The sequence below is a fragment of the Carcharodon carcharias genome, chromosome 5 (genome assembly GCF_017639515.1).
Source record: "Carcharodon carcharias isolate sCarCar2 chromosome 5, sCarCar2.pri, whole genome shotgun sequence".
NCBI classification, from domain to species: domain Eukaryota; kingdom Metazoa; phylum Chordata; class Chondrichthyes; order Lamniformes; family Lamnidae; genus Carcharodon; species Carcharodon carcharias.
This window is the reverse complement of record NC_054471.1, coordinates 17,453,573-17,473,367: the sequence shown is the minus strand read 5'-3', so window position 1 is coordinate 17,473,367 and position 19,795 is coordinate 17,453,573. Positions and strand designations below refer to the sequence as shown.

General features: G+C 46.7%; 1 protein-coding gene across 1 annotated transcript in view; it reads right to left on the bottom strand.

Annotated features, from left to right (window-relative positions):
• LOC121278118 (dynein heavy chain 8, axonemal-like) overlaps positions 1-19,795 on the bottom strand; it is a 2,067,071-nt gene that overhangs the window by 1,986,956 nt on the left and 60,320 nt on the right. Inside the window, 2 exon segments of the mRNA XM_041188205.1 lie at positions 5,479-5,563; positions 5,680-5,701. Coding sequence (XP_041044139.1) covers positions 5,479-5,563; positions 5,680-5,701 — 107 coding nt within the window.

Sequence of the window (19,795 nt, the reverse complement as noted above, 5' to 3'; positions counted from 1 at the left end):
CAGCGACTATGACATGACCGAGTCCAGAGGCTTGTCATCTGAGTCGGACTCAACAACGTTCTGGCCTCCAGCAGTCCTCTGAGTGCCAGACACCTGGGAATTCCCTTCGCTGCCTGCTGTGAATCACAGTGCTATGTGCTCACCAGATTATGATCCCGGGGCTACTCCAAATCTAAGTCCCATCGAGGTATGTGTCTCTGCACTATTGAAGGTGTGGGTGAGGGCTGTGACAGGGCTTCAGGGAGCGTACCTCCAGATTCCTCTTCAGAGGTTTATTCGGGGCTTGAGTGGAGGCCCTGGGTCATGGACTCTGTCGGCTGTTTGGCAGATGTGTCTGCGAAAGCAAAAAGAGATAATTAGTGCATGGCAATGGCCTGGGAAGGAGGACACATCACTCACGGTATGGTTGTCTGATCGATGGTGCACTGCTGGATCCTCACTTGGTGCCGACCTCACCGTCAGCACAGACCTAGTCCAGATCTTTGCCGGCCAGCTGGATAGCTCTGTTTTCAAAACAAAAACAAAAATACCTGGAAAAACTCAGCAGGTCTGGCAGCATCTGCGGAGAGGAGCACAGTTAACGTTTTGAGTCCGAATGACCCTTCAATAGAACTAAGTAAAAATAGAAGAGAGGTGAAATATAAGCTGTTTAAGGTTGGGGGGGGGGGTGCGCAAGAAGAGCTGGATAGAGGGACAGTGATAGGTGGAGATAACCAAAAGATGTCACAGACAAAAGGACAATGAGGTGTTGAAGGTGGTGATATTATCTAAAGGAATGTGCTAATTAAGGTTAGAAAGCAGGACGAGCAAGGTACAGATAGCCCTAGTGGGGGTGGCGTGGGGGGAAGAGATCGAAATAGGCTAAAAGGTAGAGATAAAACAATGGATGGAAAAACACTTAAAAATAATGGAAATAGGTGGGAAAAGAAAAATTTATATAAATTATTGGAAAAAACAAAAATAGGGGGAAAATCGGAAAGGGGGTGGGGATGGAGGAGAGAGTTCATGATTTAAAATTGTTGAACTCAATATTCAGTCCGGAAGGCTGTAAAGTACCTAGTCGGAAGATAGGGTGCTGTCCCTCCAGTTTGCTTTGAGCTTCACTGGAACAATGCAGCGAGCCAAGGACGGACATGTGGGCATGAGAGCAGGGTGGTGTGTTGAAATGGTAAGTGACAGGGAGGTCTGGGTAACGCTTGCGGACAGACCAAAGGTGGTCTGCAAAGTGGTCACCCAGTCTGCGTTTGGTCTCTCCAATGTAGAGGAAACCGCATTGGGAGCAACAAATGCAGTAGACTAAGTTGAGGGAAGTGCGAGTGAAATGCTGCTTGAATGGAGGGTTTGGACCCTTGGACGGCGAGGAAAGGGGAAGTAAAGGGGCAGGTGTTACACCTTCTGCGGTTGCATGGGAAGGTGGCGTGGGAGAGGATTGAGGTGTAGGGGGTGATGGAGGACTGGACCAAGGTGCCCTGGAGGGAAAATCCCTGCAGAATGCCACCAGGGGGGTGAAGGGAAGATGTGTTTGGTGGTGGCATCATGCTGGAGTTGACAGAAATGGCGAAGGATGATCCTTCGAATGTGGAGGCTGGTGGGGTGATAAGTGAGGACATGTTTCTGGGAGGGAAGAGAAGGCGTGAGGGTGGATGCGCGGGAGATGGGCCGGACACAGTTGAGGGCCCTGTCAACCACCGTGGGTGGAAAACCTCGGTTAAGGAAGAAGGAGGACATGTCAGAGGAACTGTTTTTGAAAGTGGCATCATCAGAACAGATGCGACGGAGGCGAAGGAACTGAGAGAATGGGATAGAGCCCTTACAGGAAGCGGGGTGTGAGGAGCTGTAGTCAAGGTAGCTGTGGGAGTCGGTAGGCTTGTAATGGATATTGGTGGACAGTCTATCACCAGAAATTGAGACAGAGAGGTCAAGGAAGGGAAGGTAAGTGTCAGAGATGGACCATGTGAAAATGATGGAAGTGTGGAAATTGGAAGCAAAATTAATAAATTTTTCCAGGTCCAGATGAGAGCATGAAGCAGCACCAAAGTAATCATCGATGTACTGGTGAAAGAGTTGTGGGAGGGAGCCGGAGTAGGACTGGAACAAGGAATGTTCCACATCCCCATAAAGAGACAGGCATAGCTGGGGCCCATGCGGGTACCCATAGCCACACCTTTTATTTGGAGGAAGTGAGAGGAGTTGAAGGAGAAATTGTTCAGTGTGAGAACAAGTTCAGCCAGATGGAGCAGAGTAGTGGTGGATGGGGGTTGTTCGGGCCTCTGTTCAAGGAAGAAGATGAGAGGCATCAGACCATCCCGGTGGGAGATGGAGGTGTAGTGGGATTGGACGTGCATGCTGAAGAGGAGGCGGTTGGGGCCAGGGAACTGGAAATTGTTGATATGATGTAGGCTGTCAGAGGAATCATGGATGTAGGTGGGAAGGGACTGGACAAGGGGAGAGAGAATGGAATCAAGATAGCAAGAAATGAGTTCCGTGGGGCAGGATCAGGCTGACATGATCTGTCTGCCGGGACAGTCCCGTTTGTGGATTTTGGGTAGGAGGTAGAAGCGGGCCGTCCGAAGTTGGGCGACTAACAGGTTGGAAGCTGTGGAAGGAAGATCTCCAGAGGAGATGAGGTCAGTAACAGTCCTGGAAACAATGGCTTGATGTTCAGTGGTGGGGTCATGGTCCAGGGAGAGGTAAGAGGTAGTGTCTGCGAGTTGACACTCAGCCTCTGCGAGGTAGAGGTCAGTGCACCAGACAACAGCACCACCCTTGTCAGCGGGTTTGATGACAATGTCAGGGTTGGACCTGAGAGAACGGAGTGCAGCAAGTTCAGAGAGAGACAGGTTAGAAGTGGGTGAGAGGAGCAGAAAAATTGAGACGACTGATATCACGCCGACAGTTCTCAATGAAAAGATCAAGAGAAGGTAAGAATCCAGAGGGAGGGGTCCAGGTGGAGGTAGAATATTGGAGGTGGGTAAAAGGATCCATTGAACGGGGAGAGGGCTCCTGCCCAAAGAGGTGAGCACGGAGACAAAGGCGGCGGAAGAAGAGTCAGCAGCATGCCAAGCCCAAAATTCATTGAGTTGAGGGCGTAAGGGTATGAAACTAAGTCCTTTGCTGAGCTCTGAACGTTCAATGTCAGAGAGGGGAAGGAGGGGAAAGTCAGGGGGTATGGTGAATACACGGCCGGGGCTGGGATTGGAAGACGGGATGGGGACACAGGGACAGGCAGGGGTGGAGGGTCCAGGATGGGTGTTGTTGTCGATGAGTTGTAGGAGCTTGCGTTCCTTTGCACCTGAAAGAAAGAGACAAAGTTTCTTGATGAGGCGTCGGATGAGACGAACAATAAAATGAAACTGGGGGCACGCACAGCTTTGAAAAATGGTGTGGCGGAGCTGCTGGAAGGAGAGGTCGAGTGTGTTCGTATGGTGGCGCATGGCACTGTGTGTGGATCTCAGAATGCGACGAGAACAGCAGTCTGAGAAGCGTTGTATGTCCCAGTGATACCTGTAATCCTGGGTGGGTTCGTAACATAAGGGATGGAACTTCAGTTGAAATCCACTTGGGGTAAGTCGGAGACAGAGACAGTCACTGAGGAAGGAAATATGGCTGTGAAAGCGGGTTTTAGTAAACACCTTGTCAAACACCAGGAGAGAAATGGAAAGCAATGAAGGTGAACAAGGCAAAAGAGAGATACAAAAATCCTGAAGGAGAGAAGAACAAAACTTCTTCAAGGTAGGCATTCCTTGAAGAGAAGTGGCAGTCAATTAAACACTAAGATAAAAGATGCTGGAAATCCTTTTGTCTGTGACATCTTTTGGTTATCTCCACCTATCACTGGCCCAATCCAGCTCTTCTTGTCCCACCCCCTCCTTAAACCAACTTATATTTCACCTATCTTCTATTTTTACTTAGTTTTGTTGAAGGGTCATTCGGACTTGAAACATTAACTGTGCTCCTCTCCGCAGATGCTGCCAGACCTGCTGAGTTTTTCCAGGTATTTTTGTTTTTTTTTGGATTTCCAGCTCTGTTTTCAAAGTCCATGAGGACCTTGATTTCGGGCATTCCGCCAACGGTCTGCGACCACTCCCTCTTGTTGTCTGCTAGATTGTCCTGCATGGGTTGAGGTGGAGCAAGTGTAAACAGGACACCTGCCAGGTCAGGTGATAAGTATGCCTGGCCTGTGTGGGTGGTGAGTGGTCCCAAGGATGGGATAAGGACAATGACGGTGAGTGTGAGAGAGTGAATGGTGATGTCCTTTGAACTGGCAGTGAATGTGGGCCCTGTGGATATGTGATGAGTTTGTGAGTGTGCGAGCTGAGAGTAATGAGAAGAGTGACTTAACCTGGCAGAAGGGAGGAGATCATTCATCCTCTTGCTGCACTGGGTGGCTGTCCTCTCCTGTAGCGTGTTGCTGCTGACCACTGCTGCCACCACCTCCAAAGCTAGACTGGTCACGTTGCTGCTTATCCTGCGGCCAGAGGTGGGGTGCATGACACCCAGCAGTTGCTCAAGGGAGCCATCCTTGAAGCGGGAGGCTACGGTCCTTTGTCCTTTGCTGCCCATGTCTCCCGAGGAGTGGTGGTGAGCTGGTGGCAATGAGCACTGTGCTGGTGGCTGCATTTTAAACTTGGCAGCCGATGTGATGCAACAGCAGGGTGATGGTGGGTGGATGAATAAGAGCTTGCCTGCCATGGAAACAGCGTGTTTCCCGGGAATGCATAAGCAATGTGGCGGGCTCAGGATAATACAGCCAACGCAGTCGCCGGCTGGAGCACCATTTTGCCCTACCGCTGTCAGTGCAAATTTGAGAAAATTCCGCCCATAGATTGTTACAGTGGCTCTTGGCAGGCCGATTCTCCTTCAGTTCTGTGTCTCAAACATTTGAAGGTAACTCATTCTCACCCTATATACTCAACTGGGAGGATTAGGCCTTGTTCCATGCCTCCGTGTTTGCAGTATCCTGACTTCTGCAGCCCCTTGCTCCTGTGCACATTGGGAAACCACATGCACTTCCAGTGCCTCCTGTCCTTGACCATCTGGCCTTCTCCCTCTACTTCTCAATGTCCTCCTCCTCCTCACAGAAGGATTTGTCTCCTACTGAGACCACTATCCCCATGTTGATCACAGCACAAAGGCTGCAGTGCAGATAAGGCACTAAGAGCACAGGTCTGCACTGAACTTTCAGGACTGAAACACCTATGGACACATCTTCATACACACCTATGAATACATTCCTTCCAAGCATAGCTACACACACAACTCATATGTTGGACATGACATCATGGGAAAAAAACTAATTTTCCACCATGCGTTTTTCCCACATTCAGAATGTATTATTGCATTCAGCATGTATAATTACAGTTTATTGGACTGCTAATGACCTCAAGTACCCATTAATTGACAACTGGAATATGTTGGGCGGGGTCCCAATTCCTAGGGCCACCCACCCATTGTATTATTACTTTCTGACATGATTACATCGGGAATGCGATCCGACGTCATCGCAACAAATATTATGTCACCGCAATCCCGTTTTCGAAGCATATTATTCAGCACAATGTTTCTTTTGGCGAAAAATAAATTCAGTATTAAATGAAAACTGTTCACCCAACATCACTGTTATTTAAAGTTGGGATAATCTTGAGATGCAAAAAGGTCCAATGTAATTTAGCAAATTACTTTTGAAAAATTAAAATGTCATCTAAAATAAAGAAAAAGAAGCAAAATATGTTAAAACCTGGAATCAAATAAAAATGTTTGATTTATGTTTTAAGCATATTTTGAGACTACTTTATTGGGCTGTAAAGTTTCCCCAGGAGTCCTGAATGAGATAGAATGGTAATTAATGAGAAGACATTTGTTTGTCTTGAGTCTATGAGTTCACTAGTCAAGTAAACACATATTGCATACCTTCATATACACTTGTTGGTTGATGCTTGCCAGCAATAATGTAGAGGGATCAACATAAGAACAAACTGTAATTGTTTATTGCAGCAAAAGGCAGAGCACAAAATCCTTGCATACTCGCACAACTACCTCCAGCTCCAGATTTACAGTTAACCACTAGCCCATGCTGTACAGTGATTGGCCAGTAATGTCACATGGTTAGTCTACTTGTATTCTCTTAAAGGTACATGGTAGTCCACTTTATCACAGACATTTAAGATAGAGACAGGAAAAGCACCACACCAAATGGAAATTGAAATAATCTATTTTGGATGCCGCTCAATGAAATATACCAACCTGTTACTGATGAACATTCTAGTGAAAGGAAAGCGTAGGTGATACTAGTAAATTGATAGATTGCTCTTGGAGATGTTTGTGTCCTTGCCTATGAACTTTTCTTCAAAGAGAACTGAATTTGTTAGCCTGGCCACCACCCAAGGCATCAGGAGAGATAAGCAACAATTTTGAGATATTTTGATAAGATCACATGTGAGTAAAGAATGTGTGGCATAATATTGGGGAACGGTTTTTGTGTGCAGATGTGTTTTGTGTGAAGTAACTAACATGCAGGAAGATGCCGGAAACCAGTTCAAAAATGGACTGGTTCAAAAGTTGGGAAATAATGCCCCCATACTTTCAGTCTACTTTTGATCATCAGCAAAGTGATGGTAAGTGTCAGTGACAGACCTATCAGGTGCCACTTATTCAGCAGTAGCATGCTCAGCTTGGGTTCCACCAGGCCCACTCAGCTCCTGACCTCTTACAGCCTTGATCCAAACATGCACAAAAGAACTGAACACAAGAGATGAGGTGAGAGTGACTGCCTTTGACATCAAGGCAGCATTTGTCCAAGTGTGGCACCAAGGAGCCCTAGCAAAACTGAAATCAATGATTAATGGAGATCAATCATCTTAGTTCCAGGACATCACTGCAGGAGTTCCTCAAGGTAGTGTGGTAGGCCCAACCACCTTCAGCTGCTTCATCAATAACATTCCCTCGATCATAAGGTCAGAAATGGGGATTTTTGCTGATGATTGCACAATGTTCAGCACCATTCGCAATACCTCAGATACTAAAGTAGTCAGTGTTCATATATGCAGCAAGACTTGGGCAATATTTAGGCTTGTGCTGACAAGTGGGAAGAAACATTCACGCCACACAAGTGCCAGGCAATGGCTATTTCCAACAAGAAAGAATCCAACCATCTCCCCTTGACGTTCAATAGCATTACAATCGCTGAATCCCCTATTATCAACATCCTCAGGGTTACCATTGACCAGAAACTGAACTGGGCTAGCTATAACAATGCTGTGGCTAGAAGAGTAGGTAAGAGGCTGTGAATTCTGCATATAATGACTCAACTCCTGACTCCCCAAAGCCTGTCCACCATTCACAAGGCACAAATCAGAAGCGTAATGGAATAATTCCCACTTGACTGAACGAGTGCAATTTCAAAGGCATTCAAGAAGCTTGACACCATCCAGTACAAAGCAGCCCACTTGATTGACACCCCATCCACTACAATAAATATTCACTTCCTCCACCACTGTCGCACAGTGGTAGCAGTGCATACTACAAGATGCACTGCAGCAACTCACCAAGGCTCCTTCAACAGCACCAACCAAAACCATGACATCTACCATCGATAAGGACAAAGGGCAGCAGATGCAATGGAACTCCACCACCTGCCAGTTCCCCTCCAAGTTATGCACCATCCTGATTTGGAACTATAATGATGTTCCTTCACTGGCGCTGGGTCAAAATCCTGGAACTCCCTCTCTAACAGCATTGTGGGTATTTCTACAACACATGGACTGCAGTGGTTCAAGTAGGCAGCTTACCACCACCTTCTCAATGGCAAGTAGGAATGGGCAATAAATGCTGGCCTAGCCAACGATGTCCACATCACATGAACAAATGAAAAATATCATCAAGGCAGTTACACATACTGCATAGAGAAACTAACTTTCAAGCAATCAGGATAGAATTAAACACTATAATTCTTGTCAAAGTAAGTAAAATTAAAGTAAAAGCAATCAAAATTTGGATTGGAACAGCTAATAATATTTAGTAAGGAACATCCACAAATTAGATACAGTTAACAAAACAGCTGGAGAAGTACTTGGGGTGGAATTGTCCCAGATGTACACCAGGTGCGCTGGCCACAATAATGGGTTTTCACGCCATATTACTTATGCATTCTGGGGAAACACGCCGTTTCCATGGCGGGCTGGCTCTCATTCACTTGCCATGCTATCACCTCACCACTTCATCATGTGAGGTGCCATATTTAAAGTCTAGCCAGGCACACACATCTCAATGCTTCCAGCTCTCGAATACTGCAGGGAAGGTGTCCACAAAAGGCATAAAGACTGCAGCCTCCAGGTTTAATGACACATCTTTGGAATGTCATTTGGACAATGTGGAGGCCCACTGTGATGTCCTCTACCCCCGCTCTGGCTGCAGGACGAGCAGCAGCATTATCAATCCAACATGGCAGACAGTAGCAGCGGAGGTCAGTGCCAATGCTGCACAGAAGAGGTTGGCCATCCAATGCAAATAAAAGATGAATGATCTCATCTGTGCAGCCAGGGTATGGCAACTATCTCATCACTCTAAACTCACACACTCAAGCATATCACACATTCACTGGCATCTCACTCACTGCCAGCTCAAGGGATATCACCACCCATTCTCACACACATACCCTCACATATCCAATGGTTTCATCTCCTCTGGAGACTACCTCCTCAGCCCCCACCATCTTCAGGTCACTTGCACAGATCAACATGTGCCCCCACACACACCTTGGGATACCCTCTATTCCCAGTAAACCTCTTGCCCTGCAGCCTCTTCCCTTGCCTGAGGCCACTTCTCCCCTTCCCCAAGCAAGATCTCAACCTGAAACAATTGAAAAGCCACCCACATGTGGCTGATGTGGTAGGTAGAGACCTACCCGTGAGCGCCTTAAAAGTGGCGTGGTGCTGTCTGCGAAGCCTGGAGCTGATGACTGTGATCACTGACCGAAGCAAGGTAGGCAAACAAAACTTGAAGTCCCAAGCGAAGTGCAGCCTGCCAGGTGCGCATCGCTTATGTGCAATTGTGAAACATATAGATTTGTTTTCCCGCTGACATGGGCAGATGATTTAGGTGGGGATGAGATGGGTGGACTGGCCTTATATTGATATGCTTATGTATTACAATGAGATTCCTGATGTCCAATGGCAGGAATTGCAGCCCGCCATTAGCGGACTGTGCGGTCGATCACAAACTAGTTTCATGCTGTCATGAAACCAATCACGCCATATTGTCTGCTCACACCACCGAACACGCCCAACACCAGCAGGCACGGAAAATCCCAGCCTTGGAGTGGTGGGAGTGGATCAAGTTATCATAGTCGCCAGAGGAAACAATGACATAGGTAGAACCAGGAATGATGTTCTGCTAAGAGAATTTGAGGAACAAGGATCCAAATTAAAACGCAGAACAGCAAAGGTAATCATCTCTGGAGTATTACATGAGACATGCACCAATTGACATAGGATCAAGCAGATTAGAGAATAAAATGTGTGGCTCAATGAGTGGCATGGAAAGAAGGCATTTCGATTCATGGGGTACTGGCTTCAGTACTCAGGGAAGAGTGCGCTATTCTGTTGGGACGGGCTCCACTTAAACTGGGCTGGGACCAATGTCCTGGCAAATCATATAATTAGGGCTGTTGACAGGACTTTAACGTAATGGGGTGTGGACGGTTCAGGTGAGGAGAGATTTAGAAAGGCTGAACAGTATAGCAATGTGGTTAAAGAAAAGCAAAATGGGACAGAAAGGGACTGAGAGTTTAACAAAAATAGGACATCAGCAAATCAGTTCATTGCAGGGAATAAAAGTAAAATAAATGAAATTAAAGGTTTTATTTATCTCAATGTACAAAGCATCTGCAATAAGATGATTTAGGTCCAATCACCATTGCAGAGAAATGGGCCAGGATTTTCTGTGCCCACTGGCTTCGGACATGTTCGGTGGCATGAACAAACAAAATGGCAAGAAGGCCAAACATTGGTTTCACGACGTCGTGAAAGCAGTTTGCGATTGTCCGCTCCACCCGCCGAACTTGTATAGAACGTTGGTTAGGCCACACTTGGAATATTGTGTGCAATTCTGGTCGCCACATTACCAGAAAGATATGGAGGCATTGGAGAGGATGTAGAGGAGGTTTAACAGGGTGCTGCCTGGTCTGGAGGTTATTAGCTATGAGGAGAGGTTGGAGAAACTCGGATTGTTCTCACTAGAGCGACGGAGATTGAGGGGCGACTTGATAGAAGTTTACAAAATTATGAGTGGCATGGACAGAGTCAGAAACTTTTCCCCAGGATGGAAGAGCCAATAAAAACAAAACTGCAGATGCTGGAAATCCAAAACGAAAACAGAATTACCTGGAAAAACTCAGCAGGTCTGGCAGCATCGGCGGAGAAGAAAAGAGTTGAATTCAACAACTTCAACAAGAGTTGACGTTTCGAGTCCTCATGACCCTTCAGCAGAACTGGGTGAATCCAAAGAGAGGGGTGAAATATAAGCTGGGGGGAGGGGTGGGGGGGGGGTGGCGGTTGGTGGGGGGACAGAAGTGGAGGGGGGTGGTGGTGGTTGTAGGGACAAGCAAGCAGTGATAGGAGCAGATATTCAAAAGATGTCACAGACAAAACAACAAAAGAACACAGAGGTGTTGAAGTTGCTGATATTATCTAAACGAATGTGCTAATTAAGAATGGATGGTAGGGCACTCAAGGTATAGCTCTAGTGGGGATGGGGGGCATAAAAGATTTAAAAATAATGGAAATAGGTGGGAAAAGAAAAATCTATATAAATTATTGGAAAAAACAAAAGGAAGGGGGAAGAAACAGAAAGGGGGTGGGGATGGAGGTCAAGATCTAAAGTTGTTGATTTCAATATTCAGTCCGGAAGGCTGTAAAGTGCCTAGTCGGAAGATGAGGTGCTGTTCCTCCAGTTTGCTTTGGGCTTCACTGGAACAATGCAGCAAGCCAAGGACGGACATGTGGGCAAGAGAGCAGGGTGAAGGGTTAAAATGGCAAGCGAAAGGGAGGTTTGGGTCATTCTTGCGGACAGACAGCAGGTGTTCTGCAAAGCGGTCGCCCAGTTTACGTTTGGTCTCTCCAATGTAGAGGAGACCGCATTGGGAGCAATGAATGCAGTAGACTAACTTGGGGGAAATGCAAGTGAAATGCTGCTTCACTTGAAAGGAGTGTTTGGGCCCTTGGACGGTGAGGAGAGAGGAAGTCAACATTGTCATCAAACCCGCTGACAAGGGTGGTGCTGTTGTTGTCTGTCGCACTGACTTCTACCTTGCGGAGGCTGAGCTTCAACACGCAGACACATCCTCCTACCTCTCCCTAGACCATGTCCCCACCACTGAACATCAAGCCATTGTTTCCAGGATGGTCATTGACCTCATCTCCTCTGGAGATCTTCCTCTCACAACTTCCAACCTGATAGTCGCCCAACCTCAGACGGCCCGCTTCTACCTCCTACCCAAAATCCACAAACAGAACTGTCCCAGTAGACTAATCGTGTCAGCTTGCTCCTGCCCCATGGAACTCATTTCTCATTATCTTGACTCCCTTCTCTCTCCCCTTGTCCAGTCCCTTCCCACCTACATCCATGATTCCTCTGACACCTTACCTCACATCAAAAATTTCCAGTTCCCTGGCCCCAACCGCTTCCTCTTCACCATGGACATCCAATTCCTCGACACCTCCATCCCCCACCAGGATGGTCTGAGGGCCCTTAGCTTCTTCCTCGAACAGAGGCCCGAACAATCCCCATCCACCACGAATCTCCTCTGTCTGGCTGAACTTGTTCTCATACTGAACAATTTCTCCTTCAACTCCTCTCACTTCCTCCAAATAAAAGGTGTGGCTATGGGTACCCACATGGGTCCCAGCTATGCCTGTCTCTTTATGGGGTATGTGGAACATTCCTTGTTCCAGTCCTACTCCAGCCCCCTTCCACAACTCTTTCTCCGGTACATCGATGATTACTTCGCTGCTGCTTCATGCTCTCGTCGGGACTTGGAAAAATTCATTAATTTTGCTTCCAATCTCCACCCCTCCATCATTTTCACGTGGTCCATCTCTGACACTTCCCTTCCCTTCCTTGACCTCTCTGTCTCAATCTCTGGTGATAGACTGTCCACCAATATCCATTACAGGCCTACCGACTCCCACAGCTACCTCGACTACAGCTCCTCACACCCCGCTTCCTGTAAGGACTCCATCCCATTCTCTCAGTTCCTTCGCCTCCGTCGCATCTGTTCTGATGATGCTACCTTCAAAAACAGTTCCTCTGACATGTCCTCCTTCTTCCTTAACCAAGGATTTCCAACCACGGTCGTTGACAGGGCCCTCAACTGTGTCCGGCCCATCACCCGCGCATCCGCCCTCACGCCTTCTCCTCCCTCCCAAAAACAAGATAGGGTCCCCCTTGTCCTCACTTATCAACCCACCAGCTTCCGCATTCAAAGGATCATCCTCCACCATTTCCACCAACTCCAGCATGATGCCACCATCAAACACATCTTCCCTTCACCCCCCTGGCGGCATTTCGTAGGGATCATTCCCTCCGGGACACCCTGGTCCACTCCTCCATCACCCCCTACTCCTCAACCCCTACCTATGGCCCCTCCCCATGCCCACGCAAAAGATGCAACACCTGCCCATTCAATTCCTCTCTCCTCACCATCCAAGAGCCCAAACACTCCTTTCAAGTGAAGCAGCATTTCACTTGCATTTCCCCCAACTTAGTCTACTGCATTCGTTGCTCCCAATGCGGTCTCCTCTGCATTGGAGAGACCAAACGTAAACTGGGCGACCGCTTTGCAGAACACCTGCGGTCTGTCTGCAAGAATGACCCAAACCTCCCTGTCGCTTGCCATTTTAACACTCCACCCTGCTCTCTTGCCCACATGTCTGTCCTTGGCTTGCTGCATTGTTCCAGTGAAGCCCAAAGCAAACTGGAGGAATAGCACCTCATCTTCCGACTAGGCACTTTACAGCCTTCCGGACTGAATATTGAATTCAACAACTTTAGATCTTGAACTCCCTCCCCATCCCCACCCCCTTTTTGTTTCTTCCCCCTTCCTTTTGTTTTTTCCAATAATTTATATAGATTTTTCTTTTCCCACCTATTTCCATTATTTTTAAATTTTTTATACCTTGAGTGCCCTACCATCCATTCTTAATTAGCACATTCATTAGATAAGATCACCAACTTCAACACCTCTGTGTTCTTTTGTTGTTTTGTCTGTGACATCTTTTAATTATCTGCTCCTATCACTGCTTGCTTGTCCCTACAACCACACCACCCCCCTCCACTTCTCTCCCCCCACCCAACCGCCCCCACTCCTCCCCCCAGCTTATATTTCACCCCTCTCTTTGGATTCACCCAGTTCTGCTGAAGGGTCATGAGGACTTGAAACGTCAACTCTTTTCTTCTCCGCCGATGCTGCCAGACCTGCTGAGTTTTTCCAGGTAATTCTGTTTTCGTTTTGGAAGAGTCAATTACTAGGGGACATAGATTTAAGGTGAGAGGAGAAAAATATAGAGGAGATGTGCGGGGCAAGTTTTTTGCCCAGAAGGTAGTGAGTGTCTGGAATTCACTACCAGAGCAGATGTTGGACGCAGGTAGAATAGAGTAGTTTAAGGGGCAGCTTGACAAATACATGAATAGGATGGGAATAGAGGGATACGGACCCCGGAAGTGCAAAATGTTTTAGTTGACGGGCAATATGATCGGCGCAGGCTTGGGGGGGCTGTACTTTTCTTTGTTCTCTTTGTTGTTTGCAGGCCACGTTTCCCATCATCGGACATTGAAAACCTCGTTGTAATACATCTGCATATCATTAAATCCCAGCCGGCTGGAATGATCTCCTCCATGCTGCCCACACGCCAACATGTTTCACAACAGCATATAAAAAGCATGCACTTGGCAAGCTGCATTTTGAGGGGAACTCAGAGGTGAATAGACAGTAACATTGTGGAACATTCACCTGTTGGATCACCTGTTGGACTTCAAGGTTGATAGGTGTTGGGGTTGGGGGAGGTGGGGGTGGTGGTGGTGGAGGTCAGCCCAAGGGTTGTCCTGCAGTTGAGGTTGGGGGGTTGGCAATGGATTGCCCTATGGTTGAAGGTAGCGTACAAGCACATGCGGGGTGGGGTGGAATGGCAGGTGGGGCAAGAGAAGCGGCCACACGTTAGGGAATCACAGAATCTTAACGGCACAGAAGGAGGCCATTCGGCCCATCATGTCTGCACCAGTTCTCTAAATGAGCATTATGACCTAGTGCCATTGCCCTGTGTTTTCCCCGTACCCTTGCACATTATTTCTATTCAAATAATCATCTAATGTCCTCTAGAATGCCTCGATTGAACCTGCCTCCACCACACTTCGAGGCAGTGCATTCCAGACCCAAACCACTTACTGTGTGAAAAAGTTTTTTCTCACGTCCCACTTGCTTCTTTTGCAAATCACTTTAAAACCTCTCCTTCTTGATCCTTTTACGAGTGGGAACAGTTTCTCCCCATCTACTCTGTCCATCCCCCTCATTTCTATCAAATCTCCTCTCAGCCTTCTTCTCTCCAAGGCAAACAGTAGCAATCTCTCCAATCTATCCTCATAGTTGAAGTTTCTCATCCCTGGAACCATTCTCGTAAACCTCTTCTGCACTCTCTCCAATGTGATCACATCCTTCCTATAATATGGTGCCCAGAACTGTACACAATATTCCAGCTGTGGTCTAACGAGCATCTTATATAAATTCAGCATAACCTCCCTGCTTTTGTACTATAAGCCCCTATTAATAAAGCGCAGGATACTATATGCTTTTTAACAGCTCTCTTAACTGTCCTGCCACCTTCAATAATCTATGCACATATACATCCAAGTTTTTCTGCTCCTGCACCCCCTTCAAAATTTCACCCCTTATTTTATATTGTCTGTCCATGTTTTTCCTACCAAAATGCATCACCTCACACTTCTCCACATTGAACTTCATCTGCCACCTATCTACCCACTCCACCAACTTATCTATGTCCTCTTGAAGTTCCACACCATCCTCCTCACAGTTCACAACACTGCCAAGCTTCATATCATCCGCAAACTTTGAAATTGCCCCCTGCACACCAAGATCTAGACCATTAATATATATCAGGAAAAGCAAGGGTCCCAATACCAACCCCTGGAGAAGTCCACGACAAACCTTCCTCCAGCCTGAAAAATATCCATTGACCATTACTCTCTGCTTCCTATATTTCAGCCAATTTTGTATCCACGTTGCTACTGTCCCTTATATTCTATGAGCAATAACTTTTCCCAAAGGTCAGTTGTGTGGAACTGTGTCTTTTCAAAATCCATGTACACCATATCAACAGCATTACCATCATCAACCTTTTCTGCTGCCTCATCAAAAAACTCCAGCAAGTTAGTTAAGCATAATTTCCCCTCTAGAAATTCATGCTGGCTTTTCCTTATCAACCCATATATTTCTAAGTGACTACTAATTCTATCCCGAAATATTGTTTCTAGAATCTTGCCCACCACTGAAGTTAAACTGACTGGTCTGTAGTTGCTGGGCTTATCTTTACAACCTTTTTTGAACAAGGTCATATTGTTTGCAATTGTCCAGTTCTCTGGCACCACCTAGGGAAGACTTAAAGATTATGGACTTGTATAAAGTGACCATTTCTCTGTAGCTGAGACAGTTCAGGCGCAGCCACATTGATATGATTGGAGTCAGGCCTCTTGCTTCTCTGACCATTCAAGCGACGCAGAGGCAGCAAAGTGCCATCAAGTGTTCCAGCGCTTTCCACCTCTCGGGCACAGACTGCAAACTAGCGAGCATTTTAGTGGACTGCAGAACAGTTGGGCATGTTGTACACCTCCTTGCTAAAGCTGCTCATGGAGCAGTCACTGCTGGAGGTACTCACAGCCCCTTGCAATATTATCATCCCAGCTTGGACCAGTCTCCCCATGGTTCAAACTAACAGAGCAGCCTTGCAGTGCAGGTTAGGAGAGAGCACAACATGTAGTCCAATGAGCAAAGCTGCCGCCAATCAGTCGGGTGGAGTGGGGTGGTGGTGGGTGGGGTTTCAGGCAGCCATGCAGCGCACTAACCTCTGGCCATCCAAGTTGTGACCAGCACTCTCTGGGATGTGTTACAGAGCCTTCAGACTTAACTAAGGCAGGTTCTTGGTAAACCCATGCTAACCCACATGTCTCTCTCTTTCATCCTGAAGAAGTACATCAGGATCATGCAGCCTGGTGACCTAGTTGTATGCCTCGTGGCTTACACAGAGCAAAGATGACGGAGAAGAGAGTGACTGAAGCACCTGGCTGCGCAGAGGGAGTAGCAGCACCTTCTGGAAGATAGGGTGGCTGGGGCTCCCGTATACGCCACCAAAGAGCCACAGCGAGCCTTCGCTGGTCGGCGCCTAGCTAAACCCAGGGACTACAGATGCCACCTTTCGTTGCTGCAGATGACCGAGAACCAGTGTCGCCGAAGACTGCGCATGCCTAGGGAACCAGTTGGTCATATCTGCCAGCTATTGCAGGATTTGGTGCCAAGGGGACATGGAGGACATCCACTGCCAATGGCCATGAAAGTGATCATGACACTCAATTTCTACGCCAGTGGCTCCTTTCAGGGCTCCACGGATGACCTCTCTGGGATATCACAAACCTGCACCCACAAATACATCCATGAGGTTGCGGATACCATCTTCGCGATGGCACAAAACTTTGTGCATTTCGCATGGGACCAAGACAGCCAGGATGCAAGAGCGATTGGATTTGCCCAGATCCTGGATTTCCCACTGGTGCAGGGTGCAATTGACTGCACTCGCATGGCGTTCAGATCTCTGTTGCAACATGTGGTCAACTATGTCAACCACAAGGGATTCCATTCACTGAATGTGCAGCTTCGACCATCACAAACACATCCTGCAGTTCTGCGCATGGTTTCCAGGGAGTGTTTACGACTCCTATATTCTCAGTTGGTCATAGGTCTCTGAAGTCTTCCAGGGTTTACAGAAACTGCAGGGATGGCTCCTCAGGGTCAATGTGGCTGATTACACGCATGCGGCGGCCTCAGACTGCAGCAGAGCAAAGGTGTAACAAGGTTTATGCTGCAACTTGCAACTTGGTGGAGCAGACCATCGGAATGATGAAAATGAGGTTCTGGTGCCTGGGCTAATCTACTGGAGCCCTGCAATATAGTCCACAGAGGGTGTCATGCATTGTCATCGTCAGCTGCGTCCTTTACAACCTGGTGCTGCAACAGGGAGACGAGCTGGCTGAGGAGGAGGTGAGGGAGCTGGAGGTCTTCTCCAATGAGAAGGACATCGACGGGATGAGGGTGAGGATGTCCTCGAAGGCGATGATGACGGCAATGATGATGATGATGACCTCACATGACCCCCTTCAGGAGCACAGCATCATTGGTCGCAGATGCTGAAGAGATGGGGGACAGCCCAATGTTAAAGGTGCTAAGAGAACACAGAGAGACAGGGAAGGATGAGATGATGGCATTAGTGAAAAAAGATCTGGCCTCAGAAGATCATGAAGTAGAATCAGTGTGGTGGAAATTATGAATGGTAAGAGTCAGAAAACACTGGTGAGAGTAGATAATCGGCCCCCCAACAGTAGTTATACCATTGGCCAGATAATTAAGTAAGAAATTATTGGAGCTTTTAACAAAGGCAATGTAGTAATGGTGGGGGCTTTGATCTTCACAAAGGCTGGGACAATCAATATGACAAGAGTGATCTAGAAGGTGAGTTTCCAGAATGTTTTTGTGAAAATCTCTTGTAGCAATAAGTTGTGGAACCGATTAGGGATAAAGCTAAAAACAAAAAAACTGCGGATGCTGCAGATCCAAAACAAAAACAGAAATATCTGGAAAAACTCAGCAGGTCTGGCAGCATCGGTGGAGAAGAGCAAAGTTGATGTTTCAAGTCCTCATGACCCTTCAACAGAACTAAGTAAAAATAGGAAAGGGGTGAAATATAAGCTGGTTTAAGGAGAGGGGGAGAAGGGGGGTCATGGTTGTTGGGACAAGCAAGCAGTGATAGGAGGAGATAACCAAAAGATGTCACAGACAAAAGAACAAAGAGGTGTTGAAAGTGGTGAAGGTGCTGAGTTCAACAACTTTAGATCTTGAACTCCCTCCTCCATCCCCACCCCGTTTCCGTTTCATCCCCCTCCCTTTTTGTTTTTTCCAATAATTTATATAGATTTTTCTTTTCCCACCTATTTCCATTATTTTTAAATATATTCCACCCTCTGTTTATTTCACCCCACCCCCACTAGAGCTATCTTGCTTGTCCTGCTCTCCACTCTTAATTAGCACATTCTTCAGATAATATCACCACCTTCAACACCTCTTTGTTCTTTTGTCTGTGACATCTTTTGGTTATCTCCTCCTATCACTGCTTGCTTGTCCCAACAACCACCCCCCTCTTCTCCCCCCCCCCCCCCGACCCCCTTAAACCAGCTTATATTTCACCCATTTCCTATTTTTACTTTGTTCTGTTGCAGGGTCATGAGGACTCGAAACGTCAACTAGGGATAAAGCTATCTTAGATCTAGTATTGTGTAATGAAGCAGGGTCAATTAGTAATGTCACAATAGGAAATCATGATCGTAATACTGGTGAATTCCATGCTAAATTTGAAAATAGCCAATCACTATCAAGAATCTTAAACTTAAACAAAGGCAATTACATAGGTATTGTCTTGTAATTTGTTTCAATGATGCAAACGGGCTGTCGACATTGTAGCTGAGCTAACTTTATTGATGACATTTTCCTAACATAAACACATATCTGCAGTAACTGAATTCCATCAAGGCAGGTTCCAACATGTGCTATCTGACCTTCAACTCCCAGGTCAGGTGACCCCATCTCACATCGAGAGAACCGTACAGTATCTAATACCAGAGTCTACTTAAACAATCAATTATTATTATAACATTTCCCTCTTTTTTAAAAATACTTTTATACACCTCAAGCACAGAAAGTCTATGATCTTTCTCACTCGGCTCTGATCAGTCTGTTTTGTCTTATACACATCTCTGTATCTCTGTGTTTTTTTCACAATTCTTCCACTGGATGTTCCGAATGGTGACAAAGATAATTCTGAATGACAAGGGGCCTTCTCCAGCTCTGTGTCACTATCAACCCATGGATAATTTTCAAGGTTCTCTGGCTTTGTCTGGTTATCTGTTGTTTCACAGGTGCATTCTAGTTTTTGATCTTCAGCTAGACTTCCTGGTTCAGAGCAGGGCTGTGTTTCATTTGATTTCCGTAAGAATTTCCAATTTCTCCTGCATTGTTGTCCGTTTAGAATCTGCACTATAGAAGACCTTATTTCTCCTGTGAATCCTGTGACAACAGGAGGATTCCAGATCCCTTCATACTGAATCCTCACTGTCTCTCCCATGTTCAGATCAGGTAGAGGTCAAGCACCTTGATCAAAGTACAGTTTCTACTTCTGTTGTCTCAGTTTGAGCAGATCCTGCCTGCTGTAGCTCACTGGCTGTGGAAATAACAGTTACGGCTCATGTGCAAGCTTAGCTCTTAATCTTCTTCCCACCTGGAGCTATGCTGGAGATGATCCAATGCCCTCTAATGGAGTATTCCAGAAATGCAGCAGAGCCAGGTACTGCTCTCGCCATCCGCCTTTGCCTTCTTGAATAGCTGTTTTAAGATCTGCATTGCACTTTCCACCATTCCGTTGGATTGGCGAGCAAAAATTGATTTAAAATAATTTATTACAGTGATACT